This window comes from Rhipicephalus microplus, chromosome 10 (assembly GCF_043290135.1).
Source record: "Rhipicephalus microplus isolate Deutch F79 chromosome 10, USDA_Rmic, whole genome shotgun sequence".
Lineage (NCBI taxonomy): Eukaryota > Metazoa > Arthropoda > Arachnida > Ixodida > Ixodidae > Rhipicephalus > Rhipicephalus microplus.
The window spans coordinates 3,359,936-3,387,822 of record NC_134709.1 but is presented as its reverse complement, the minus strand read 5'-3'; the positions used below and the strand labels follow the sequence as shown (position 1 = coordinate 3,387,822).

The 27,887-nt window shown below is 44.8% G+C and overlaps 1 protein-coding gene across 2 annotated transcripts; it reads left to right on the top strand.

The window, feature by feature from the left end:
- Csp (Cysteine string protein) lies at window positions 1-27,508 on the top strand. Of its 2 annotated transcripts, XM_037432528.2 has the most exons (7): window positions 1-478; window positions 714-795; window positions 1,761-1,817; window positions 9,985-10,137; window positions 14,451-14,582; window positions 19,107-19,139; window positions 25,406-27,508. In XM_037432528.2, the coding sequence occupies exons 1-7, from the start codon at window positions 453-455 to the stop codon at window positions 25,610-25,612; spliced, it is 690 nt and encodes a 229-aa protein (XP_037288425.1). In that variant the 5' UTR covers window positions 1-452; the 3' UTR covers window positions 25,613-27,508. The 2 variants fall into 2 exon arrangements, with proteins under 2 accessions (XP_037288425.1, XP_037288426.1); XM_037432529.2 differs by lacking the exon at window positions 19,107-19,139 and having other exon boundaries at window positions 19-478.
- The last annotated feature ends 379 nt before the right edge of the window (window positions 27,509-27,887 follow it).

Sequence of the window (27,887 nt, the reverse complement as noted above, 5' to 3'; positions counted from 1 at the left end):
ATGGCCGGAGAGAACCACGCCGCGCGCTCTCCATCTCGGAGGCCATGATTCCGCAAATTGACATTTGAAATATTAGCATATTATTTTTCCTTTATTTTTTGCGCGTTTTTTACTTTTTATTTGATTGGTGGCTCTCAATTATCGACTGTTAACAGAGTTTACGTTTTTTTTGTGTGTGTGGGCTGTACTTGACGTAGTAAGTTTACAAGCTGTTCGCAACAATGGGAGAGCTGTCGTTCATTGCCGCTGGCCAAAGGAGTAGTTGCTGTTATTCTAGCTTCTCTGCTCTAGCGTTGAAGTGGGCGCCGACGAAACTATCTTAGCGAACTGTCACTAAGGATTTGGAGCCGGTGCAACGATGAGCAGAACCGAGTTTACCGTACGATAGCAATTATCTGCTACGGCTTGGCTGTTCTGCGCTCGCCGCCTGCAGGACATCGCTGGGTCTCGACATGGACTACCCAGGCCGAAAGCTGTCGTGAGTTGTGTCGGTTTCGGGACGTCTCTATAAGCCTAACGCCAAATCCGGCGAGGCTGCCAGCACGTAGATGCCGTTCAGCTTTAACTTAATTGCTTTCCCGGGCGCCTTTGTTGGGTGCAACGCTTCTGTGCAATGCGTCTGTTTTGGGGCAGTCTTTGATCGTGTGCGTAGGTGGAGGGGGAGGGGCCGGAGTAGCGCCGCTTATCTCACAAGGTGCTTGTCTTTGGCGCAGCACCTCCGGAGACTCCCTGTACGAAATTTTGGGTCTGCCGAAGACGTCGACGCCTGAAGACATAAAGAGGACTTACCGGAGGGTAAGTTTCTCGATTGCTTGTTTGGCGGTTTTGATACTGTGAACCAGTGTCGTTTCCAGTTGGAACACGCGTTATACAGCAAAGCGTTCTGGTCAAATGAGTAGGTGCATTTATTCGTACCCTGCAGGGGATAAAAAGGAATTTGGGAATACCGTTCGCAAGCGCTGTGGGCTTAGCGGGCGCCATATGAGTTTTAGAATAGCGTTTGCCCTGCTGCAAACCGCAACGCACAGCGACACCGTAGCCTCGAAACCAGCGTTCGCGGGCCACATGCGTGCTGCGATCGCCGCACGCTATTTCGGATTTTCTGCGCGCGGGCCGCGAACGCCGACCCGCGTTACGATGCATGCGCAGTGGCAGCGACGGCACCGCAAGAGCTCGCAGTGCGCTATTCTAAAGCTCCCTAAGGTAGCAGTACGGAGAACTTATAACAGAAAACTCGGCTAGTTGAGTATTCATTCTATGAAAAACGGGGTGTGCAAACACGGTCACAAAAAAGAAGTCGAGGCGCCTTAAACGCTAAAAATGCGCACAATGGTGAAAAGAAGAACCTATCGATCCGGCATGCATGGTTGTCTTAAGAGAAATATGACTGCAGGCATTTGATTTCATCTTTATGCAAGTTAATTGACCGCTGGCTCAATGCGCTACCGCTTATCTCAGACACGTTTAGTCATTCCTATGACTGTGCATTCACCTTTATCCATCATTACAGTCCCGACAATGTAAAAAAAGATTAGAATGTTCTCTAATGTTCCAGTAATATCTAGTTAATGGAACGGCCCGTCTGCCCTACAAACTCATGTTATTGCAAACTGTTTTGTTTAGAACCGTTGATAAGACTTCAAGGTATCTACATTAGGTTCGCAACATACAAGCCAAATAACACCTTAATTGTTCTTTTTTTTACTTGCCAGTTGCTGTCACACATGTAAGGCACCTTTCTTTCTGTTTCGTGCCTGTAGTTAGCTCTCAAGTATCACCCGGACAAGAATCCTGACAACCCAGAAGCTGCTGAGAAAGTGAGTGGCCTTTTTATGCCTATATTGAAGCTTGTCAGCTGTGTCACATTCTTTTGTACAAACGAAATTCTACTTGTCTAGAATGCCAAGCCAGCCACTTCAGCTTCCATTTTCTTTGGAAGTATGCAAAGACCAAGGCTGTAAAGATACCTATCCTATCGGGAAAAAAACTAATGGTGGGCATGGTGTAAACTGTCACCCACCATTATAGTGGATTAATGTAGTGGGTGAATGCTGGGAAATGTCCACCATGGTGTATGGTGGGATATGGTGGATGCTGCAGTGCCGGCAACGCTTGAGCGTGAGGTAGCGTCAGAATCACTGTGACGAGCTGCCACAAAAAATGAAAGAATTGTATAAAAAAAAACTATATAAGAACACCTGTAAAAAAGAAAAAAAGGAAGCTGGCCACCACGGAGATTCGAACGTGTAACCTGCGGATTCTCATTTGAACATACTAACCACTGCGCCATACCAACATGACGAAATTTGTGTGTTAAATAGCTAGTTCACGTACGAACTGATGGTTCACTTCAGTTATGTTTGTCGCGTACTTGACATAGACGAGATCTGCACCTGCGTCCTCGCCACGGTGGTCTAGTGGCTAAGGTACTTGGCTGCTGACCCGCAGGTCGCGGGATGGAATCCCGGCTGCGGCGGCTGCATTTCCGATGGAGGTGAAAATGTTGTAGGCCCGTGTGCTCAGATTTGGGTGCACGTTAAAGAACCCCAGGTGGTCGAAATTTCCGGAGCCCTTCACTACGGCGTCTCTCATAATCATACAGTGGTTTTGGGACGTTAAACCCCACATATCAATGAACCAATCTGCACCTGCTACGAAAATTAGCACATTTATTAAACACAAGCAACTGCTGCCTGTAACGATTGCCTCTGCGATAGTGGCAGCAGCGCTACGTTTTTGTTACAATTCACAACCGCAAAAAAAAAGTGGACTGAAGACCCGGTACAGTTTACCGGCAGGGTCTGCCAAATTTAATATCCATTTCTTGCTTGTTCCAAAGGGCTACATCTGCTCTGGCTTTATCACGCCTCTGGTATCATTCCGTAAATACGTCCACTTTGTTGATTGAGTATTGGGGCGCTTTTCGCGCAACGTAGAGTGCAGTTGTGCCAGCGCACTGCTGTAGCTATACCGTTAGCAACAACTACATAACGGCTTGGCCCAAACGAATGCAGTGCGCCGGGAACATTATGCTATCATATTGGTTCTGCAAACATACGAATTGCCAAGTCTATGTTCTCGCATAAGAGCCAGAGAAGTGCCGGCGCGTGCGACCGGCGGCTGTCGGTGAGGAAAGACGTTCGTTCTCTTGAAGTCCTGGAATCGCGTCGCATTGATGTTTGTCGCTTCTTGCGCAGACACCGCACACAAAAAAAAAATGTTTCATTTGGGTTAATTGATGCTGTGGCTGTGCTGTACTGTCATTCTTACTCGTTGAAATTGGGTATTCTGAAACCCAGAAGTGCGGATAACACAATTGTACGGGCTCGTTCGGCAGGCCTAACCTTTGCTGGAAATAGTGGTGATAAACATGTAGTGTTCAGATCCCAGCTTGGTACTCTATATATATTGCCCGCCATTATAAGCCCACCCATCATCTGCTTACTGCTTCCCAGCATTATCGTAATGGTGGGAAGAGCTTCTCAGCTTGGTACACTATGTGGCCCACCATAATAAGCACCACCCACCATCTCCTTAGTGCTTCCCACCATTATCGCTATGGTGGGCAGAGCCTCACATTATTGCCCACTATCTAGCCGCTACTTCCAACCATCGTTTTCACTTTACCCATCTTCTGTACACCCTGGCTGTGTTCCAATTCTTAGACAGCACGTAGACAGTCTATGCAGACTGCTTAGAAGACGGCGCCGAGCCCATGCTGTCTGAGAATTTGAAGACATTTAGACAGCTTTTATGCGACCATGCACCACCTCGCGCCGAGAAGAAAAAGCTAAAAGAAACAAACGTAACAGTTGTAATTTCTGGCTTATTTCGTGTTGAAATAAAAAAAAAAACTTTACTCGCATTGAGCGTCTGGAAAAGCGTCTACTTGTGTGCCTACGGCCATTCTGGCGAGATTTGATCTATCTGAACGATTCGCTGAGCAGCCATCTTGTTTAGAAAGCAAAGTAGCCTGCATCGTATTTGTCTACGATGCGGTCATCTCAGAGCTGTTTACTTTGCCGGCTACGTGAGAATTGGAGTGGGACTTAAGATGGCCGCCGTCCATTTAGCTGTCTATTTAGCCGTTTACGGTGAGTATTGGAACACAGCCCATGCCACCCAGTATGTCCCAGCATATCCATTACAATTTCCACTACATACCGTCATATCCACCATAATTTCCACTATACCCACTATTATTTCCACTATACCCACCGTGTTTTCCAGTACCCACCATGGTAGCTTTTACCTAACATAGTCGTACTGCATGCTAGGACTTTGTGCTATAATTCAAGCATGAACAGAAGCTTGTAGCCAACGTAAGGTAGCAGCTGCGGACAACAAAAACCTCCAGGCCTGCACAGAGTGCACAGTCACAGCGAAAGCCTGAAAACTGGCCTTTCTAGAACCTTTTTTAACATTCAGTGCATACATTGGCGCTCCTACTGTCACTATCTGATGAGTGACATTGTGGCGTATCGGGTCTTCAAGAGATGGAGCACAAAAGAGGTTGGAAAATTCTTGCAGAAGTGTAGACCACGACGGGGAGATTTTTGCATGAGCTTGCACGAGACGCAAGGGTGGCAAACTTAATGTCATGCCTTGAACTGTGAAGAGGGTCTCGGAATTCACGAGATGGCTATGTCGTAGGTCTACCACAAGCTTGAAACGCCAAAGAAAATCCACACCAATGATGGGTACACGCAAGTCGGGGATGAACAGACCTATGAACCTATCAACAGACCTCTGTCCATAGGTTCGTATGGTTGAACCATTGATCGCTGTGACAGGCTGCGAGGTCTGGCGGCGGCGGCGGTCCTCCAACGTAGGAGGAACAACAACACTTCGGCACCTGTGTCGATGAGGTAACACTTTGGTGACGTGGTTCGTGACATGGAATAAGCGGCTGTATGTCGTGCCTGAAACACTGGCCGCAGTCAGTATGTGGCCCGTGTGTTTCTCGCAAACTGGCATGGCTGTTTGCACTGACGAGCTCGAGCTTCGTATCAGTGGTGGTACTAGCAGACGCTGAGAGGCAGCCTTGGCGATCTTTCGCGGCTTTGGTGCCGTTGTTGTGACGCATTGCGACGGTGGTGTACCTTGAGTGCGCTCAGTTTAGTGGCCAACTGATCCACCTTGTGGTTGAGCTCCTCGTTAGCTTGAAGAAGGCGGCCCAAACGGTCGTCTAAGACCAGCACAGATAGAATAGATTCACGATCGCAAATATGGACGGGGAACCGATATTCTTAATCTTGTCAGCCATCTGTGCTAGTGAGTCGAGGGTTTGTGTAGAGGATACACTCAAAATCATCCGCACCTGCTGTGGCAGTCGCTGTAAGAGTTCGCGTAAGATGGAGGCATCCAATGCAGCAGAGTGGTCCCCGATCATGTCTCGCATGCGACGCAGAAGCTCCATAGGCGTTCGGTCACTTAGTTCTTCCGAAGTGAGCAGCTGCTGCAGCCTACGTTGTTGCGACTTAGTTGTCCGGCTGTGAGCTCGTCTAAGGTTTTCGTAGGGGTTGTCAGGAGTTGGAAAACGCAGAATGTCTTACGATGGAGATGACAGCAGGTGGTAAAGGCCGATGACGTAATCGTACCCTGTTTACGATGTAACCGGTGTCGTCAGTCAAGTCGCTCGACGCTCAGACACCAGAATTTAGAGTCTGCCTGCCAAAACTGCGGGAACCTGACAGTAGCAACGACAGGGTCGGGTACCGTGGGATTCGGCGTAGCGTCACTGTTAGGCGTGGTGTCCACGGTCAGCCCAAATGAACGGGGCCGAAGGCTGGAACCGTAGTCACTGAAAAACCTGAGCAGACGAGATGTACAGGAGGAGAGTTGCCGAAGAAGAGCAGCGGTCGTGGCGTCCAGCCAGCTAGAATTAGTGTTGGCAGTGAGTGACGCTTGGTGCGTTGACGAAAGGACGAGTAGGTGCACGTTGCCGCTGGAAGTCCGGGTCACCACATGTAGGAAGACGTGTGGCGTTTGGTTTCCTACATATTTTATTTATGCCTGATCTAGCATGGACGTCCAGACGCTGCCGTTCTTGCTGGCGTCTTCTTTTCTCGTGCTGCCTCAAACATGCGGAGCAGCTGCTGCACAACTTCGTCTTCTTCGAGACGCTGACGGCTTGCCATAAGGCCTTCTTCAGCGGCAGAAAACTTGCATTAGAAAGCGCGCACTCCCCTGCTTTCTCGCATACTGATCACGCCGTTCGTTCCACGTTGATGTAAGTCATCTTGAAATAAATGCTTTGCGGTGACACGGTTTCTGTTTTGTTTAACAAAATTTACAACGAGCTTGATTTGCGCTGTATATATAATTACTGTAGCGCATTTCAAGGGGAACTGTAAAAACGTGTCGGCCAGATGGTGAAACCTAGACTTCCGAAATCGACCAAGCATACGTTGCAGCGCGGACGCAGAGAACGATTGGAAAGATTGGTGCGACAGGTCGTAGAGCTCGCATGCCTTCGATACAGCAGCATGTTCATGCCGTGACGCGAGCGTGCATTCTCGCGACTGTAAAGATGGGGAAAAGAGATGAAAAGAGATAGTCAAACGCTCCTGCAGTACCGGTGACCCGTCAACAGCTAGATTTGAGTGTTCGTGCATGGTGTTCTAGGGACCTTAGTTCGAGAGAAGTCCGCGGAAGAATGGAATGTGTGCTTGCAGCCCGTTTCACCGCGCTTGTCTGCTCGGTGAGGCGCGCACTCGACTGAAGCATTGGAAAGGCTCTTTGTGCGCGCGCCAGCAAGCTGGCTCGGGTGGGTCGGGGCATGCGAAATATGCGGGTGAATATTTTTTTTGCTAGCAAAGCTATCAAAATATCAGGGGTGCGCAAATTATGCCAGGGCGCAAATTATGCTAGTAAATACGATAAACAGTTTAGGAGTGCAGCATTTTATAGTGACTCTTTTCTGGCTTCCCGTAGGTTGCCAGAACCAGCCAGAGCGCGCTTGTGTTTCTCTGGCTGCTCAGTCTTCCCACGGCGCACTTCCGGTTGGCGTTCAATTTTCTCGGATTGGACGGTTCTGGCGACCCGTGGGGAGCCCGAACACTTGATGCCACTCGCTTACGAGTGGCGGCAAGTGTTTGAAGCTATTGTTCATCGCTTTTGCTATGTTTCCCGTGAAGCGTCCTCCCGTTAACAACGCTGTGAACTGTTGCCTGTCTACTGCGTCGTGCACATGCCTTAAAAGTTATGTACGTACTACACGTTCGTACGCACGCAAGGAGACAACTTTGGAGTAAATTTAGTTTTTTGTTTTTTTGTAGTAGTCGTTTGTGGAGGTGTGCCTGCTTTCTGTGCACTTAGCGAAGATGATTGTAATGGAACTAGCTTGCTCCGTCGTATGTTTGTGTATGTGAACCTCTTAGAACCTCTGTCCTGACTACTAGTTTGATCTTCGATGATGATAGAAGGCCCTAGATGGGGACTGTTCGTGAAAACGGCGTGCGAACCCATTTCTATCTATGAGCCTGTATATGTCGTACGATATTATACGATACGGCACGAGAAAAAAAAAAAATGAGAATGGATTCAGAAATGTATACATCCTTTCGTGGCCCATCGTTTGATTTGTCTTTTTCACCTCTTCGTAAATGCCGCGCAGTATGTATGTACTATGACCTAGTAGGTCGAATCAAAGCTGGTATACATGACATTCGTTAAGTGCCACTTAAAACTGGAAAACAGGCCAAGGCAAGTTCGAAAATGGGTCGCGAACGTGTCGTGCAAACGTTTATTTTATATGCGACGCGCACTCGTAGTACTGATACCTGTGCATATCATAAACTTTAGATAAAAACGTAAGTTGGTCAATGTGTGTTTGTGATGTATAATACGCGATAGCTGAGCAGATATGTGTCTTCAAGCTCTTTTGGGAACACGATCACTTTCGCGTGACTTCGCGTCGTGTTGTGCAGTGACTGATACATGTAGTAAAGAGACGTGAGCTTGTTAAGTTGTCAGCGTCGCGACAGCTGGCTGTTTCGTTCACGGCGAGTAATCGTGCGAGCGTGCGAAGTCGTACCCCAAATGCTTTCGCTTGAGGATATCGTTTCAGCTTCTTGGCGAGCTTTGCTACGTATTTACAAAAGGACTATGCAGAAAAAAAAAAAACATACACGTGGTGCATTGTTTTGTTTGCTGCCATGACTGTAGAGTTTATTTACGTTTAAGCTGGCTGTCCCAGCGTTCAATTTCACGATCTTCGGGTTGTCTCGGGTTCCCCACACACGTGACACAACCCTGTTTCCTGTCCAGACCGGAACTAGCTGACTGACCCTCTGGCTATTCCTGGCTAGCTCTGGCTGCCTAAGAGCTGCCCGAGGCCTGAAAATCGAAGAGCCCCAGTGTTTTCGGTTTTAAAACGCGTGTCTCGAAGGCTATGCTTCTCTTTTTATTTTTTCGCGTCAACGCTGCTGAAATCATTGGTTGACAGCTACAAGAAGTTTGTTCGATTCACCTGCTCCAATCAAACCGGTTCACGACTATGCACGTGGAGTTCACAAATTGGACAGCACGAGTTCAGTGGTACAGGCATAGCGCAACACCTGAAACGAATGACGGCAAGGTGCAAGCCTTATTTCTTTTCGCTTAACTAGCACCGTTTGACGAACACTGACCGATGGCAAACCGCACATGCGGACAGTTTGAGGCACAAACTTCTTGGCAAAACATACCGCGTTAGTAGAGACGGGTACGGCACCTACACCTCAGCACTGCGTCGTCTGTTTGAGTGGCTGCACCAAAGAGGAGGAGGAATGAAAGAGGAAGGACGGGGAGGTTAGCCAGTTCTCAGACCGGCTGGCTACCCTGTATAACAAGCTGGCACCATAGCGTAAGAGGTGCAGGAAAATCGCGAACCAGTGCTGCACCTCTTCTGCACCTTTGGAAACGAATGCAAGGGTGCAGAGGTCATCAATGCTACACCGCTAAAACTAATGGCAAGGTGCAGTACCTCGTGAACTAGTTCATGTGGTGCAGGCTAATGGAACGGGCCTAAAGCCACAATGACATCGATATTGCCAACATGTTGATGGTGGGAACTCGGATGAACTGTGTTGTGTCTTTTGCGCCTTGTGGTCTTGAGTACTTCTCGCCTCGTTTTTGATAAACCCTCATTCTGGAGTTGAACTGAATGTTGACCCACACGTAACGATAAAAATTGACTGGCGCTTGGTGCGACACCAAGTAAAACACTTGTCGTAAACGTTCCTTGCGGGCCAGGTGACGACTTCGAGCGTATCATGACTGCTGACAGCAGCATACGGTGCCTCAGTGAATTCTGTGACTTTTCAGCGTTTCCGGGCACCATCCAGGAGAGGGAGCGACTTCATCGGAACAGATGACAACCTAGCTGTTTCTGACTGCATCATCAATGCTGAGATTTTGGCTGCTGGTGTCGCGGAAGTGTAGCTGTGCTGTTGAGAATGTGCCAACGCCTTCACTGGCGCCACTAACCGACTTTTTGCCGCACTACAAAGCTTGCATCGGCGTTCTGCATTAATCATCATTGTGGCTGAAAGAGCTAAGTTCGCTTATTTGAAAAGCTTCATTGATATTCAGGATTACTGCAACTTGACAGCATGCAAAAAGCAAGTCATGTTTACGAACTATTTTCATGCGAAATAAAGTGTGGTGACTTGGAGTTGCACCTTGTTTTTCATTATACTGTGAGCGATTCGTTACATTAGCTATTGTAACGATTTATGAAGCCTGAAATGCTTCAATTTAAGCCTTAAATAGGCCTATTTTCCATTTCGAATTCTCGATATATCGAACTATTTTGCAATCCCCTTCAACTTCGATATATCCGGGATCATTGACTGTATATATATTCAAATCAGATTTCAAGTTATTCAAACCAATCTCTGTTGGTTCAAATTTCTCTTTAGCCCTTTTCCACCACCCCAGTATTAAAAGTGACCGCTCATGGTGCTCAGTGTGACTACTGTGGTAACTGCCCATATGCAGTTCAAGGACATCAACCGGGCCCACTCCATCCTAGTGGACCTGACCAAGCGCAACATCTACGACAATTATGGCTCCCTGGGCCTGTACGTAGCAGAGCAGTTTGGCGAGGAGAATGTCAACACCTACTTTGTGCTCACCAGCGGATGGTGCAAGGTGGGTTTCAATGAAATATGCAGTGCTAAAAAGGAAAAACCCCGACCACAGTAAAAACTAAAATGGACATGATGTAAAACAAATGACACACAGGAATGACTGGCCATGTAATGGATTGGTACTACACTAGCATCATTGCTGTCTTCTTGTCCTTATCTCGGATTATTAACAATTACCTATAAGTACACTAGAGGAAATTATTGCACTAGTGTCTATGGGAGCTGCAACGCACGGCACATCAGACAGCATGGGAATCATGGGTTGTACACGGATTTGTCTAAGTTGATTTCTTTTGGCTCCGTTTGTAATGAATTGTCTTTGCTGTAAGAACAAGTGCAGCGAAGATGCTGTGGTTATGCTTCCCCACCCTGACCGCTTTATGCTCGCCAATTCAAATTAGATTGCAAAGTTCACAGTTGTCCATTGTATTAGATTGCAAAGTTCACAGTTGTCCATTGTATTAGATTGCAAAGTTCACAGTTGTCCATTGTTTTATTCAAAACAAAACCAAAACACAATAAACAAAGCTACCAGTGCATTCGAAGCCCGCAAGCACGATGACCATGTAGAGTCAACTCTCGCTGACGCGAAGTTCACGGGAACCGCAAAAAAATCATCGCACTTCAAATTAAATGAACTTCTAGTGAAGCAAAATGAACACAAAACTGTCCTTGTATTGCTTCAAACCTGACAGTTCTCTGCGAAAATTGTCATCTTTGTTTTCCAAGCACTGCACATGCCGAAGTGCTTCTTCAGCATTGTATTCTTCAACAAAGCATGAAAACCACAGTGTAAGAGCAAGACCTACAGCAGCATCGCTAGTTCTCGGTGGCAGTTCGTTTCTATGTTGTCGTCCACTAGCCGAATCATCTGCACAATTCATCTGTTTGTTAGTGGACTGCATGTATCAACTTTGCTGGCCACGGCAACAACTTTTTAAAACCAATATCACTAAGAAAGGCTACAAAGCTACAGTCATAGAGTTCATCTGTTTGCACTTGACGAAATTCAAGAGCGAGTTGGGTGGTGTCTCCCTGGTCAATTTCTTCCAAGATTTTCTACTTTCGTCGCCAGATCAAGCGTTCGGTAGGGGCCGCAAGTTGCCATTATCAGAAGTCGCCACCACAACACTCAAAATCAGCTGTGGAAACACGTGTGGAATCAACCCACAGTGCGTTGGCGGGCTAGTGGGTTTATCATGCTATGTTTGAACAGTGCAACTGCATGCTTACACTCAAACACACGCACAAAGCTGTATGCGTGGTTGAGCGTTCTTTTCCACCAGCTTTCAGCCATGCTGTTCTAACTTCAACCAGACTTCAACCCAGCGCATGGCTGAAGCACCAGACACATCACAACGCAAGATCTAGTTAGCTGATGTGATGCTCGGCAATCTGCAATTAAAACTGTGTGCATTGCAAGTAAAATTGGTGTTCAAAACAAATAGGAGGACAAGTTATAGAACAATGAATATTTGTCAGTGAGTTGAATTCAAGCTGGGATTTCACTCGTGAACGTTCAACACACCTTTACTTATGTTAAAATTGGTTTGGAGTATGAATTTTTATTACACTGCACGAAGTTCTAATTCAAAATTATTGTGATATGCTGATTCGCCTTGTTACTAGTTTAGAAAAAAGCTTGCTCCTAGAAAAGCATAAGGAATGTTTTGTACCACACAACTACACAACATGCTAGAAAAATAACTGCATATTGAAAGTGGCACACGAATGTGAATTTATGGTTTCATTAAAATCAACTGAAAAAAAATTTTTTTTTTTCAGGTGCCATACCTTTCTGAAGTACATATGGTAAAAGCTGCGCCCTTAGAGCTAATGTTTCAACAGATGGACGTCATTTTGACAAAGAAAAGTCCACTTGTCAAAATGTTGGCTTCATTGCGGTTTTCTCTCTGAAATGTCATCTCTACATGCAGTAGGTCATAAAAACAGAGTAATTGAATTAGTGATGATTATCAACTAAAAGTGTAGTTGGATCAGCTATGATTGGCAATTCTGGCATGTGCACGTTTTACTCATTCACTGTGCCATAAGTACTAAGAGGTCTTTATTGGGCTCACTATTGCGATTGCCATTTAAGTAGAGTGTGTGTGTGCTGCCACCAATACTGCTTATATAGATGGCAAAGGCCCGGTTTAAGATCATAGTCTTATACCTGTGTCACGTGGGCATTTGGAAGGCCACCCAACCTATGGACTGAATGGTCAAGCCCGCGCTTGACCATTTACAGTGCTTTCAAAGGCCCTCAATTCGATAGTTCGAGTCAATAGAAACCCCACAACTTCATTGAAACATCAAAGCAAAAACAGTGCACTTGTACACACAATTGGAAACTAGTCTGCTTTTAAAGCAGTATTGCAAGTGTTGTGACTGACTTAATACAGTATTTCTTTCGTCTCTCAACAACATCCTCATCGTGCAGTCTCACCGCGATTGCTCACCACAGTTGTGCTGCGCAACAGCTGCAGAGCTAAATATGCGATAAAGTATTGATTGAAATTGTACGACACGTTTGAGCTTTTAAGTGAACTTGCACTATTTAACTTTAGGTGATACCAACATAAAGATCCACAGCGACGCAGAATTTTCGCATGAAATGCCTGCGCCACTAAGCGGCCATTCTTCAAAACTGCCATGTAGCTGCGTGACAATTTGGGTGCATGTTCGAGAACCCCAGGTGGTTGAAATTTCCGGAGCCCTCTATTACGGCGTTTCTCATTATCATATGGTGGTTTTGGGGCGTTAAACCCCACATATATATATCATTAGCTGCATGACACCACCATCAAGTCAATAGAGTTGAGGCGTTTCATGGCCTTTGAAAAAGGCCCGTGTGATACAGGTATTAGAAAATGGCCCCACTGTGCGCCAGCCGACATGGTGCATTGTCCACTCAATTCATAAACATGGAACTCTCCCAGTGTGGAGCATTTATTGGTGGTCGAAGGTGCAGAAGGGAGTTGCGACATACATAAAATTTTATCGCTGTATTAAGAGGGATTTAGAGTCTTAAAATAGTGAAAACCACAAAAAATGTCACTCTTATGCACTCGTAATTTGAAGTATTGATGGTTTAAATTATGCTCTGGAAGAGTGTTACTTAATAAAACAATAGTCCCTCTTTTAATCTTTTTTTACAAGCCCGAGAGATTAAGTTACAGATGCTATTCGTACCGGAAACGCAATTTCGCCAAATTCGTTCTTTTTTTGTAATGTGAATCTGTCTGATAGAAGTTTTCAGGAAATTTATGGGAACGTAGTCAAAACCAAACTTGGTATAATCTCTCCAACAGCACCTGAACTACAGCCTAAACCATTACTTTTCTTTTCTTTTTTTCAAGCTTTATAGAATTGTAATTATATGATAGCTACTAGTAAATTACTGTAAGCAAATTTATGAAAACTATTTCTGGTCAAAGAAATAACTGTTTTGTCATCTAATATGCTTTAGCCTGTGTGGTAGGCTTTTTAAAAGAGCCACATAGTTTCAAAAAAAAAAAAAATAGCTTCATATTTTATAAGTTATTATAAAAACCAATAAAAAAGTTACCAATTTGCAGTGTGAAAATTTGTCATTACTTCCTCTTTAAATAAGATGCTTGAATTCTGTTTGCAGACTTGAAATCTACATTCAATGGTGCACATGCATACCAATTTTCATTAGGGAATAAACTTTTTTTCGAGACTCTCATCCCCACTTCAAAGGAAAGCCCTGCAACACTTTTTGAGCATGGTCAGAAAACGCTGCCGATATTACAGCGCAGCACGTGGCCTGGTATTCACAATAAGTTCTCAGTCAGCTAAAAATTGCTTTTTCTTTTGTCCACAAATTACGGAAGACGCTCAAAAATCGCTCGTAGAAGGCCTATCATCCATTGGCTGATTTGTACGTGGCGCGCTCAGTCATTGCAAGGATCGACGCGGGAGGCTGCAACTTGTCCATGCGTGCGCGCACAATCACACTGAAAAAGCCACTAATTTGAAGAAAAAGAAAAAATTGCCCTAGGTCATGAAGCATGGGCGACGTATTTTCTTTGCCTTTTCCATCCCTCCTTGCTTAGCCTACAGCACTTTCGTCGGGGCGTGAGAAGAGAGAATGCGATTGCAACGTGCGGCACATCTTTGTAACTCTGCTCGTACTGGAAGGATTCTTGAAATTTTTGCGGCATTTAAATTGTGAGGTAATACACTCTTTTACTTGAAAAGGTGTTTCAGGGCCCTTTTAAAGCTTTCTGCAAAAGGCCAAATTGAACATGTTGTGACCTTGTAAGCAATGCTTTGATGTCTGTGCAGGCACTGTTTGTGTTTTGTGGGCTGATAACGGGATGCTACCTGTGCTGCTGCTTCTGCTGCTGCTGCAACTTCTGCTGTGGCAAGTGTCGGCCCAAGCCACCCGAAGAAGCTGGCGACTATGCCAATCTGCATGTGAGTAATGCAACAACACACTACTAAATTCATTTGATATCAAGATTGCAGGGTTTAAAATCTTTACTTGTTCGTTTTGGTTGCCGATCCGATCTCGAGTCATTAGGCTAAATATTCAAGCACTTAAAATATTATAACCAATATTACACTATTTAAATTCACCTCGATTCAAATGTAGATAATGCAAAATTTATAAAACGCATGTAACTCTTTTTGTAAAGGTGGCCTCACTGCTGTAGAGGGGTGCTGTACCATGAACGCACCTCTCCTGGGAAAATCCATACTGCCGCAAAGCGCCACTTTGAGGTTAAATTATCATATTACCCTCGCATCAATTTGTCTGTTTGCTTAAAAGCTTGTTATACCAGCTTATATGGCTCAAGTATTCTAAACTGTAGAACGTAACATATTTTACATCTTATCAGTTGCGTTCTAGTTAAAACCAAATTCTGCTACACTTCAAAGTAGTTTTCACTTACTTTCAACCAAAAAGAATTACATTTGCACATGCCTTTTTTCAATAAAAAAATGCGTATATTGTGCATGTTAGTTAGGTTATTCCAAATATGCTAATCTTTCTTTACAATATGTGACATATGCTATTCGAATTAGCTTCGAACCTAAACATTACTTTTCATACGAGCCCATGAAGTGGCCTTTTGTAATGATCCCAGAATATTTTTTGCCATAGGCAATCGCGTAGTACCTAATGCACTGTACTCAAGCATTGTGCATTCTGCCTCACACACTGGTTGCTTTACTCATTAATTGAACCCACAACTTTTTCTTAACAGCATGAAATGACATGCCTAAACCTTCCATTCTGTATAAAATATTTTTTCATTCATATGTGATATAGCATGAATTTAACAAGAGAACCAGAATCTGGTGATGCATATCTTTAAGAAAGCTAAATTTGTGCAGTTGATAACATCATCTTAAGGTCGTAGCACACTAACGCTCTCTGTATGTGGGTTGAAAACAGCAATATTTTTATAGCACATAGAAGATGGGGACTTTTTTGCTGGCTTCAAATGTACAGGGTGTGTCGTGTCTCAACGAAATCAGCGACATGTTTTGGCATGCAGTGGCACTCATAAAGATGTATATGTAATGTGCTTAATTAGTCCATTAGCTAAGGCCAATTGGGCACAATATCTAATATTCACTTTATGGCCAAGTTCGTCTCATCACATGTGGCCAAGTGCGTCTCCTCCCCTGGTATTTGACTTATCGCAGCGCCAGAGTTCCCTCTAGTAAACGTTAACTCTCTGGGTCTGCACTGTGTGGCTCACTTGCAGCATGCCTGCTGCTTTTTTGGCAGCTCCAGAAACCATTCCAAGTTCAGCATAAGCACAGCGGTGCTTGTACATGCAAATGTTGAAAATGCTCAGAAGTGTGCCACTAACAGTAGAGCCATTGCGATTGCCTACAACCCTGTTGTGATCAGTGAATCGTTATCTGCTCAGCAGCGTGAGTGCACAATTGAAGTGTGAAGTGCATGCTGATTGCTGGAATAAGTGCTGTCACTGCATTCAACTAATAAAATACCGTCGATCGCGGATATATCTAACTCAAATGGGATCGTGAAGTACTAGTTCGATGTATCAATAAATTTAAATACAGAATTTGCATATTTAAGGCCAAAATTGAGGCACTTAAGGTCTCGGAAAATTGTTACAAGTGCTAACACAACGATTAACTCTCGGTAAGAACAAGGTGCTAACGGCAAGTTACCGCACTTTATTTCGCATGAAAACAGTTCGCAATTTTGTCTTGCCTCATGCGTGCTGTCAAGTTCTAGTCATCCTCATTTTCATTGAACCTTTCAAATAAGCGAATTCAGCTCCTTCGGCTTCAACAATGTTGATTGAGGCGGAACGCTGATGCAAGCTTTGTAGCACGGCAAAAGGTTGGTTGGCGGCAGCAGGGATGGCGTTGGCATATTCACAACCACACAAATACACTTTCGCAGCACCACACAGGATAGCCGTAACCTCACTATCGGTGTAGTCAGAAACAGCTCAGTCATCTGCACCCATAAGTTGCTCATTGTCCAAGATCGTGGCTGGAAGCGCTGATAAGTCGCAGAATTCACCGAGGCACTGTACGCCAGCGGTCATGACGCACCTGAAGTCGCCACCTGGCTCGAAGGAACGTTTACGACGGTGCTTTACGTGACATTGCTTCGAGCACCAGTCATAATTTTTATCTCTGCATGAGGGTCATTGTTCAGTTCAACTCCCGAATGAGGATTTGTCAGGAACGAGGCGAGAAATTCACAAGTCCAGAAAGCGCAAAAGGCAACGTAGAGTTTCCACAGTTGACATGCTGGTGACAGCGATATCACTTATGCTTTTGTACCTGGCAGCCGCTGCTTTCCGCTGCTTTGATGCCAAAAAGCTAGAAAAAGCGTAGCCTCCGAGACGTGTGTTTTAAAACCCAAGACGCCAAAAATGCACGACGAATAAGGACGATTACATAAAAGCTCCGAAACGTCACTCCAGCAGAACTAACGAGAAATGTATGCGCCGATTCCTGTTGCGTTATAACACGTTCAAGTATTCTTTTTTTCCTGTAGATGTGGGTGACATCATCAGTGCTCAATCACTTGAAGCATTTTCATCGCTGCTGGAAATTCGTTTATAGGCATTGCAATAGGTTCTGCTATATCTGTGCGCAAGTAAAGGCAGAAACGATGTATCACGCATGTACTCACACATTGCGTCACGTGCTTAACAGCCTGCATCTGTGTGTCAATTATGTTACTGTTTGATGTTATAATGCTAACCAGTTTTTTTGTTCCAGTGAAACACATATGTATTGTTCATTTATTGTGTTTATGTTGTTATATCCTGGTTGTGGCTGCTGTGTATTGTAAATTTTTCCTTTCTTTTTCGTCTCCGCAATATTAAGTCTTACTTGCTTTGTATGCCCTCTTTTGTATAGGCCTGAAAGGTCCGCAGTATTGAATAAATAATTAAATAAATAAAACGAGGTTGCACATCACGAAGGCCATGCTTTTCAGGCTAGTGTGCTATTGTGCGCTAACAAGCAAAGAAGGGAATGCGAACATTGCAACAAGATCGCCGAATCACTTTGCATTCTCATTTTGGTGTCATCAGCAATCGGTTTTTGTGAAAAACACTATGTCCGCGTGTTAAGACCTGTAGATTGTGCATTAAACATACCGGTGCACTCACAACTGCCGTACAATGAACCAAATCAGCGCGATGGAATACCACCTTTTCATCACCTGCACACTCAAAGGGACCAGAACTTGTCAGTACGCGGCCGAAAGTTTACCAGTATTTGTTTTGAAAATTGCATTTTCTCGCCTTCGGCATAGCGCAGCGTTTGATACAGCGGATGTCCCGCTGTGCGGGAGTTTGATATATGGTTTCACCGATCCCATACTTTTGCATGGGAAGTTCAAGGGGATTTCTCAACTGTTTGTTATAGCCAATAATTCGTTATAGCCGGGTTTGATATAACCAGTATCAGAATAAGAGCAGGTACTTTGTGTCCTTGCAGTGACTGTGGTGTGCAGGCAAGGTGCTACATGCCAATAGCTGGCTGATAAGCAACTCCATACTTTCAGTGAAAATTCACCTGTTTTTACTCAATAAAATATGCTTACACAGTTGTACAAGGATGTCCATCTAGTCCGTGTCCACGATCGTGGACACGGACTAGATGAACAATGACACATGAACACAGAGCCAAATGAGTGCTACTGGTGCTTGTATGTTTCTGTGTGTTCATCCATAGCTTTTTGCATTATTTTATAATCATGAATAACCAACTAGCCTGATCAAGCACTATTGTGGCATAATTTTCACTGCACTCTATTGCAGTCGAGAGAGCTACACTTTTTATTTCCTGGGTAAATTGGGACAGGCCTTGCAGTATTTAGTAATTTGAGGCATGGCTGTGGCCGCGCGTTTTCTGTAGGCATGCCTAATTCTACTCCTTGGACAAGGAACTGTCATGTAATAGCCAATAAAGCTCCATCAATTCAACTATAATTAGCCAGTAATTCACTTCAGTTAGTCACTGTCAATCCTTTGGTAGAAAAATCCAGAGAATGTAGCACTCTCAAAGAATGTGCACCCGCCGCTGTGGTCTAATGCTTACGGTACTCGGCGGCTGACTCAAAGGTCGTGGGAACGCATCCCGGCTGTGGTGACTGCATTTACAATGTAAACGAAAAAGCTCAAGGCCAGTGTAGTTAAATTCAAGTGGACATTAAAGAACCCCAGGTGGTCAAAATTTCTCGAGCTGTCTGCCATAATCATTTTGTGGTTTCGGTGGTGTAAAGCCCGTTAGTTATTATTATCAAAGAATGTTCCCTGGGGAAGGATCTTGTGAGAATGTGCACAATGTAATTTGGCCCAGTCACCCCTAAATGTGTGCCCGCTGTGCAGCAGCCACCTTTGGTTTTTTTTGCTCTTTCAACCTTGCATGTGTGGTGCGTGATGTTCCTGACATGTGGCCCTTGTCCTGCATGTGTTGTGGGCCCAGGACGGAAACACGGAAGGAGTCAGAGGCCCCAAGGTGAGACCGCAGGCAAAAGCTGCTATGATTTGCCCCCCCATAAAGTGGTGACTTCCGTTGACTGTGTTCTGCTGCACAGCGTGGCACATTTTGGTATAGCCACTTTCACTGTATGAATGCGCTCTTGTAGACACAGAATGGCTTGTGCTAAAGTGCTTATTTGGGCCGGCTGGAACATGTACAAACGGGAAACAGTGGAAACACCAGAGCACTGTGCTTGCAGAGTGCTGTACTCGCAGTAAAAAAACAAGAGCTCTACTTGCAGGGAAATTTTTTTGTACCGCGCACAAAAAAAAAAAACGGTCATACAGAAAGAAGGTACAACTGGGCGCTCGTACTTTTTTTCTGTGTGTCCGCATCTTTTGTACGTGCTACAAAAGCGTTGAAACATGCCAACTCGTCAAGCTGTCTTTTATAGTGTAACTTGCAACCAAAGCTTTATCCATACGAAGGGAGTATATCCCCTTCAGGCCCGAATTGATGCACTGTGCTCAAGTGCGTCAAGTTCGCATAGCATGAGGCACTCAGTATTACATTCCAAGAAAGAAAAAAAACATAAAAGAATGTGTTGTTTTGTCCAAGTTTTAGTAATTGTTAATTATCATGTATTCGGCGGTGAGACAGCTGGGCATATTGCACATTTTTTATAAGTTTTCGTTTTTTTGCTCCAAGCTGCTTCAAAAGTGTAAAAATCACAAAAATTGTGCTGAACTGCTCCAAAACAGCCTCAAAAGCTAGAATTTTAATGCCAACCTCAGCTTCAATGGGGAAAAAGGCAGAGTTGACTAATAAGACGGGCCCAATCGCTTTTTTTTTTTTTTCACTTTTTTTTTGGTGACAAAGGCTCCCATGGTGCTGCCATAATCTCCTCTAAACTGTTGTAAATATATGTGACCCCGCAAAAATGTGCTGCCGTGCATCGAGCGTGCTGCTTCTACTAGCCAGGTTGTGTGTTCTGGTGCCACTGTCGCCTTGTGAAAACCACAGTCATGTGGCTAGTGTAGCGGGGTTGACTCTCTGGTTCTTCATTGTGCATAGCGCGTTCCTCCAGTCGCTAAGGTTTTCATGTTGATGCTGCCGCGTGCGATCACACCTACGTGTTCGCGTTTGCCATGAGCGAGTAACTGTAAACGTGGAGTAATTTCCCTGCAAGTGCTGCTTCTCTTGAATGCTCTTGCGCAAGCACATGGGTTTTCAAAATGGGTTCTATGAGCGACAGAACGTATGCAGCCTATTCCCGGTTTGTGCCCATTATCTACTAACTTATTTAGACAAGTAAGTTTTCATTGCATTTTGCATTTAAAAAAGCCATCACATGCAAAATCTGCGCATCAGTGTCTGAAGGTAGAAGGAAACATAATTTTTTAGCGAATTGGTAGCACTGGAAGAACACACTCACAAAACAAAGGAAGCAAGAGCGCTCGCGCTCCTGCTGTGTGCCTTTTTTTTTGCTTCGTGTGTGTGTTCCTCCCGCGCTCCCAGTTCACTGAACAATTATGAGTTACTTACTAGCCCACTTTTCCATCCTGTTAGAAACATTTGGTTATTTGCGAAGCCGTGAGCACAAAACGCGCATTTAAACCATTTTAAATGATATGAATGGGCACCTCAGCGCTTTATTTGTTACTCATGACGCGTCAGCGATCGCGTGGCACAGTTATCATGAATGGTGATTTGCCTTTTGTAATCTAAGCTATGCTTTTAGGCTTAGCTCGATAGGTGTTTCGGTAGGCAGCAGTGTGACTTCATTTTCTTTCTTTTCTTCTTATGAAATAAAACTGGCCTCTGTACGTTCGACGATTCATTTGGGTGGACACGATTTTTTTATCTGCACTGCGCGAGCGCTTTATGCGAGTTTCGGAGTGGCAATCGCAAGTCGATGTATTCTCGGGAGTTCTACATCGACAGTGATGACGTACAATAAAAACAAAAAAATTGGATTGGTCAACGTGTGCTGTATTAATAAGGCGTAGTTGCTCTTGTGGAGAGGCGTTATCAGTATCATTCGCTTATCACTTGGTGCCCTACACGCGCGCTTTACAGGATAATCAGTGTGGCAAGGTTTCTTGGCTACCGCGCCGCAATCTTGAAGGTGGTCTTGCACGAGGTGGCCGCGAACAGCGGTGCAGCGCTTTTGTTGTCTGTTAAATGCTCTTGATGCTATCATGTCAAGCCTTTCTTTAAGTGAAGGACTACTTCACTTGAAGAAAGTGACTGTTGCGTAACTAAGATTCTTGTGCATTTACAATTTTTGAATGTCTTTTTAAGTGTGATGCGTTTCTTTTTTTCTTTTTAAAGGTTTCCGGAGAACCTACAGTTTTCAAAAAAAAACTTTTTTTTTTATTAAATATTATATCACATGTTTGTTACGAGGGCCAGATAGGTCATGTGGGGTATGTAAAAAAGTAGTGCAGTTCATACCTGGTGATAATCTGGTTACAAACTTCCTTTAAAATCTGTTTCAATGTTATGTGTATTATAAACCAATTAAAATATGCACTGGTGTCCCCACGTTGCTAAAAATTTGCATTTTCAAGCTTTCAGGATGATATATTAAATGCTGCTAACTGCTTCCAAGCAAGATTCTTCTGCTCCGAAATTCAACTTTTGGTGCTCCAAAAAATGCTTCCAAATTAGTCTCGACTGCCTCACCCCTATGTACCGTATTTACTCGCATAATCCTCGCACTCGCATAATTCTCGCACCCCACACATCGCCCAAAAAAACTACGAAAAAATTTTTTCCTCGAGTAATTATCGCACCCCCGAAAACTGCCGCAATAATGTCGTCTGCTCGTTCCAGCCACTGATGATGATAGCGCACCCTATTTGGCGCTATCTCTTAAGCGTCAAGCGTACTATTGCACGGTGATTCAATCCTATCCAAGCCAAGCCAAAGTGGCCAGTGCGCGTTGCGGCGTGTTTTGTATGTTGCGTTGGTTATCTTGAAACGTTGTGGGGCGATACTGAAGCCACACGGCTGCTTCAAGTTGCAAGTGATAGATCATACGCTAAACAACGGCAACAAGGCCGCCGGTAGGCCCTTCGGAGCCTACGAGTTTTGTGTTCGCTACTGGTGACGGCAGCTGAAAGCCACCAAAACGCGTTGGGCCTGCCCTGTGCCTAAAACTGGGATTGATGGTAAACTTTATTTCTTCAGAAGGAAACTGCGGACGATTCTGTTAAATAGCCATCAGCCCAATACTGACGCCCTACGCTTACCTTTTGAGGGCTCCTGTTGAGCGCCGACCGCTACCGCTACGCCCGCAACGCCCACAAGCTTCGCGTATGGTATTCTAATGCTTGACTATTTGCTTCCACTTTTTATGTCTCAAATAAATCTTGCCTTGTGTGGAACCTCTGCTTTTATTGTTGAGGTAAGTTCTAATTAGTACTTTGTAAAGCGTGCTGTAAGTTGCTGGTGTGAGAATCCCGATTTGCGACCACTTCGTTTTTTTTTTCGCTCTCTGCGTTTTCGTGGAAAGTTTTCCCCGCGTAATTCTCACACCCCCCACCTATGCATCAAGTTTCCGGCAAAAAATGTGCGAGGATTATGCGAGTAAATACGGTAATTAATGTTATAACTCTATCAGTCGTCTCCAATCGTTGCATGAAAAAAATCAAATATCAACTTTGGGTTTGATGTGTTCCTGAAAAAAATCGCATATCAACCCCAAAACCCGTGTACGGTTTGGTTTTTGGTTGTATTCATTTTAAGCAAAGAAAAAAGTATATACTCTAGGCATTAATCCTGGACATGGGAGCTTGAATCGTTCCCACCCTTTCCACCACCTTGCATGTTCACTGCATGCCTAGAGAAATGTAAATGACTTAACTGGAAAGAAATGGCAGCAAAAACCAACAGAGAATATCTCTGATAAGTGAGACAGGAAGATAGCAGAGTGGGTCAGGGAACAGCAGATGTTAAGGACATCACATGGGCCAGCACATGGGCAGGATAACTGTTGGTCGTTAGGGGTTACTGACTGGATTCCAAGAGAAGCGCAAGAATGAGGCAGAACGCAGCAGTTTGTGGGTACAATGTGGCAGCAGCAGCACATGACCTTGGCCCTGCAGTGGACTGATGATGAGGATCTCCTCAATTGTGGATTGGCAGATGACATTGTGCTCTTCAGTAACATTGGCGATGAACTGTGAGACGAGACGTGGTTGAAAGAAAACCAAGCCAAAAAGTATTGATGTGTGCCTGAAAATGAATATGCTAAAGTATTGGTTTGTAGCCTTTGGAAAGAGAAGCATTGTGCATAATTTGGCCGTTTGCTAGCTGATTCACAAAAACATGATTCACCAAAGCACGGCAGGCAATTCGCTGCTATCCATAAAGTTAAATGTTTGCAACCTTTGCGTGCTACCATTTTCTTCCCCTGAAGTTTGGAATTATTGTGCACCTCAAGTACAATATTCTGTGGCAGTTCATTCATTAAAGGTGTATTTTTGTTCTTTCAGACTGTAGTTTTTCTTTCAGAATCCCAGAAGATTAACTTGGGCATAATATGTACCAATATGGAATATTCAATAGCATTGTCAATTATGGTAACCTCCAAGTGCGAAGGACACCACAAAAAAAATTTATGCCATACTGTGCCTCACATCAGACCATATACAGTACTGAGATTTAAACACGGCGGTTTATATTTATATATGAAATCAGTCAGTCTGAAACATATTCGGCTGAGGACTGGCCTTTATCAAGATACGATCGATATATTTAGTTTGGGTTTAAATACGAATTCCCACGATACGTACACAGATACACACACGGTCTGTGAAAGGGACCAGAACAGCAGCAGCAGCAAAAAGTTCAGGGGGAGAGGGAGAGACATGCGTACAGTCGAAATTTGTTCAAACTTTACACGAGGTGGGGCCAGTACATGCAATATATTACTAACAAATAAAAGGGGAAATCAGATGGGGCTGCGTGTGTGATTTGAGAGTGTAAAAGAGAAAAAGGCACAATACAAAGACTAACAAGTAACAATGGACACGCACACACGTCGCCCCACCTCTTATAAAGTCTCTGTAAGCTGTTCTTGTCATGCCTCCCCCTTGTGTCGTTCCAACAATGGTGTGTGTATGTGTATTGGGGCTGAAACAGCTGAGCCATGGTGTGCCTAACTGGTTTACATATGCCATCCCACTGCTTTGTCCACTCGTCGCCATTCACTTCGTGAATATGCTGCGATTTTTTTATTATCAATATTAAGGTGGTTGTTTATATGGTGATGTAATGCAAATGAGTTCTGCATGGACCCGTAAGGTGGCGGAAGGTTGAAGAAAGGGAAAATAGACAACCACTTGTTCGTGGAACGAAGCCACAAGGAAATCCACTCGGATTTTTCGGAACGAAAAGCTTTTTAGTTGCCAAAAATTCGTCCTGGTTCGAGATTTATATGGCGAGATGTTGTATGTCACAAATTAAGGCAAGCCTAGTTTTTTAAAAATTAAAAATAACCCGCCATGGTGGTGTAGTGGCGAAGGCACTTGGCTGCTAACCCGCAAGTTGTGGGATCAAATCTTGGCTGCGGCGACCCCTTTTTCGATGGAGGCGGAAATGCTTGAGGCCCGTGTGCTTGAATTGAGGTGCACGTAAAAGAACTTCAGGTGGTCAAAATTTCTGGAGCCCTCCACAACGGCGTCTATGATAATCACAGAATGGTTTTGGGACATTAAACCCCAACAAATATTATTATTATTAAGGAAGAAATGTCACGCATAGTTTCGGAGATCTATTGTCGCAGTTTCAGGCTGCAAGGCCGGAGAAACCGAAACTGAACACACCAGGTGCCCCTGAAGGGCAGTCCTTGTGCTGCCCTGTTGATGGGGTTTTTTCACCATCTGGTCATGTGGTGCAGGTCGTATGACATAAACTTTATGTGATGCTCCCCACTTTTTCGCACACTTTTCATCAACAATATCGCTATCTCAACTTCAACATTGATACATACGATGCCAAAGTTGGTCTTCTGAAGGCCCTCAACGATTTGGTCGACTTGTGTAGTCCAGGTGCAGGACCACTTGTTCCAGGTCACACCACACGTGGTCAGTCAGAGCGAGCACAGCCTGTGTCAGTGTCACAATATTGGCATGTTCTGTCCTGGAGGAGCACAGCAGTGAATAAATTATGCCCAAGCATCTTTTGAGGGTCCTGAGCCACCTGTGGTCCAGGTGGTAACACCACACGTGCTCTGTGAGTGCAGCCTCTGCCACTTCATTGTGGCGTCATGATTCTGGCACATTTGTCTCCAGGAGGAGTACAGCAGTGAAGAAGGCCAGAGCCCAGTGACCACGCAGCCGGGCTCCACAGGCAAGGTGGACGCCGCACCCCTGGCCATGCCTCCTCCACCCTCTGCTGCCGGCGCCAACCTGAGTGAGACAACCAACCTGAGTGCAAGCCAGCATCACACGTACATGACGCAAGATGTTGCAGCGATGCCCACCAGCAACCTACAGTAGGAAAGCAAACTCCCCACCCCTCCCACCTTAGTCCGTTGTTTGTGAGAACACCTTCCCCGTGTGGTGTGCACATTTATCGACTGTCTTATAGAGCCTGCGTGTTATTGCATGGGGCAGAGCTCATCGACACTATTGTGCATGGTATCCCCATTTGTTGTTTGTACAATCAGCTTGCCTCTTTTTTTTTCGCTTTCGATTTAATTGTGTAATGATTTTTACAGTTCTGATCACACTTGTTATTGCAGTTGCCCAGTTTCTGCTTTCTGTGCGACATGCCTTCTCTTGTAATGTTCAACTTGAGCCATGAATATGATTGCACTGTAGGGAGTTTTACAATAGTGTATGCTAAGTGTATATCCAATATTTCCATAACTTTTAACAGGAGCCCGCAAGAGGCTAGCGCACTACGTGTGTGCTATGGCACAAAACACTAAGGTAAAGCTTGTGTACACTATTCTAAATCTGCCTATATATACTGAACTGTAAAAATGCGGACTTCTTTACAGCATATCTATATGGAGGCTGAATATGAGTGTAAATTTCAGAGCAGTTGTCTTTCTTCGCCTTGTTGTATACCAGCATTCCCGTGGCACTGACATGTGTGCATTTTTAATAGGCTGCATGTCAAGTCGTCCTTCAGGGGAATTTGGGAGCTGCGTAGTAGCACCCCATGTAGTCTGTGTACATTGCAAATAAGGTGTGTTGGGTTGGCTAGCCTTTGGGTTCATAGATTTACTTTACAAAGGCACTACTAACCTTTGCTGCATGTGTCGATTCTGATGGTGGTTGCTTGCGCCACAGTAAAAGATGCGTAAGGTGCAGACACTTGTGGCACATGATTCACCAAAGTGCGCACTTGTATCTGGTTGTGGCCGTCAAGATCTGTCCGCACGACTACAAGAGTTCAAGACGAAATTTGGTCCTTTGCTGCATGTGTTATGCCTGATGGTGGTTTCTTTGCAACACAGTGTAAGATACGTATACTCTTTAGGTGCGGACGCTTCCAACTCGTGATCTACCTGATGGAGCTGCGTAACCATCATCCAGTGATGACAGCGAAGATCTATCAGGAGCACAATGCAGCTTGAAGACAAAATGTGTTTTTTGCAAACAGAAAACACAGTGCTTGGCAAGCGCTGGCACTGCCGCCAGCCATGCCATTTGCTATAGTAATGCTACATAAACTTCTGTCAATACATTGCTACTTTATCTGTTGAACACTGCTCACAATAAAGCGGCAGTGTCCCCACCTAAAGAGTGTATAGCCAGGGCAAGCTAGTCAGTCTGCACTTGCACAACCCGCATGTTGCGGCTGCGCATTCCATTCAACGTGTTCAGCTTAGTTTTGCCGCATTGTCACACCTGAGCTTGGCTGCACTCCTTTGCACACCCGCTACGCAAGCCTGCCCACATGGCATTCAGGTCTGGTGCATTCTAGGCGCTCAGCTGCGTTCTTTCCAGACATTCCGGGAGAGTCCAGGTGTTCTGCCGTGCCATCCTTGCATTATTTTGGGCACACCTAATGCTGCAGTGCCATGCCACAAAACGGTGCTCCATAAGCAGCAAGCACACTGCCAAGCAATGAACGAGTCCCGAGGCACACAGTGGAAACCGCTAGCATAAACAACACATTCCTTTAGTCTCATGAATGCACCAGTTCTGCAATGTCTAATATGCCATCAGGTTGCCCTGGTGCCGTTTTGCTTTCTTTAGATGGGCAATCAGCTGATCGGCAGCACGTTGTTGAGGTATTTCCAAAGATTGTCCATATTCTGGCTGTCGACCAGCCAGTCCTAAAGCCTCTGTTTTTCCGAGTGAAGATGCCCTTTGTGTGTGTGAGGCAGCAGTACCTAACTGCCAGTACTGTGTAGGCAATTAAAAATACTTGGGTGCTTCTCCCCTGCCTGATGTTTTTTTTTAATTCTGCGATGTGATTTGCAGAAGCCAACTATGTGCTTAATAGGTACAACACTTAAAAAAATCATGACTAATCCCTCTGTCACAAGAATCAGCATATATAACACAAAATTTAAATATGTCTCCACAGAGGGGTAATTGAGCATTTATTGTGCACAAGTGCGAAGGAATGGTTGCTATTGCAACAAATTGTAATGTCATAAATAACAGCGAGCTGCTCAAAACTTGCTGTGCGCTCCCTGAAAAAAGAGAATGCACAACAGGAACATACACAGCAGAGCAAAATAACAATTGTCTCAGCTCGACGCTTAAAGTGCGCTGCTCACACAAAGGACTACACACGAACCAACACACCAGT

Excerpts from the sequence above, each read along its gene's own strand:
- Csp (XM_037432528.2), top strand. The coding sequence starts at position 453 with ATGGACTACCCAGGCCGAAAGCTGTC. Across the intron at positions 479-713 it reads TACCCAGGCCGAAAGCTGTC|CACCTCCGGAGACTCCCTGT; the intron begins GTGAGTTGTGTC and ends TCTTTGGCGCAG. Across the intron at positions 14,583-19,106 it reads GCGACTATGCCAATCTGCAT|GACGGAAACACGGAAGGAGT; the intron begins GTGAGTAATGCA and ends TTGTGGGCCCAG.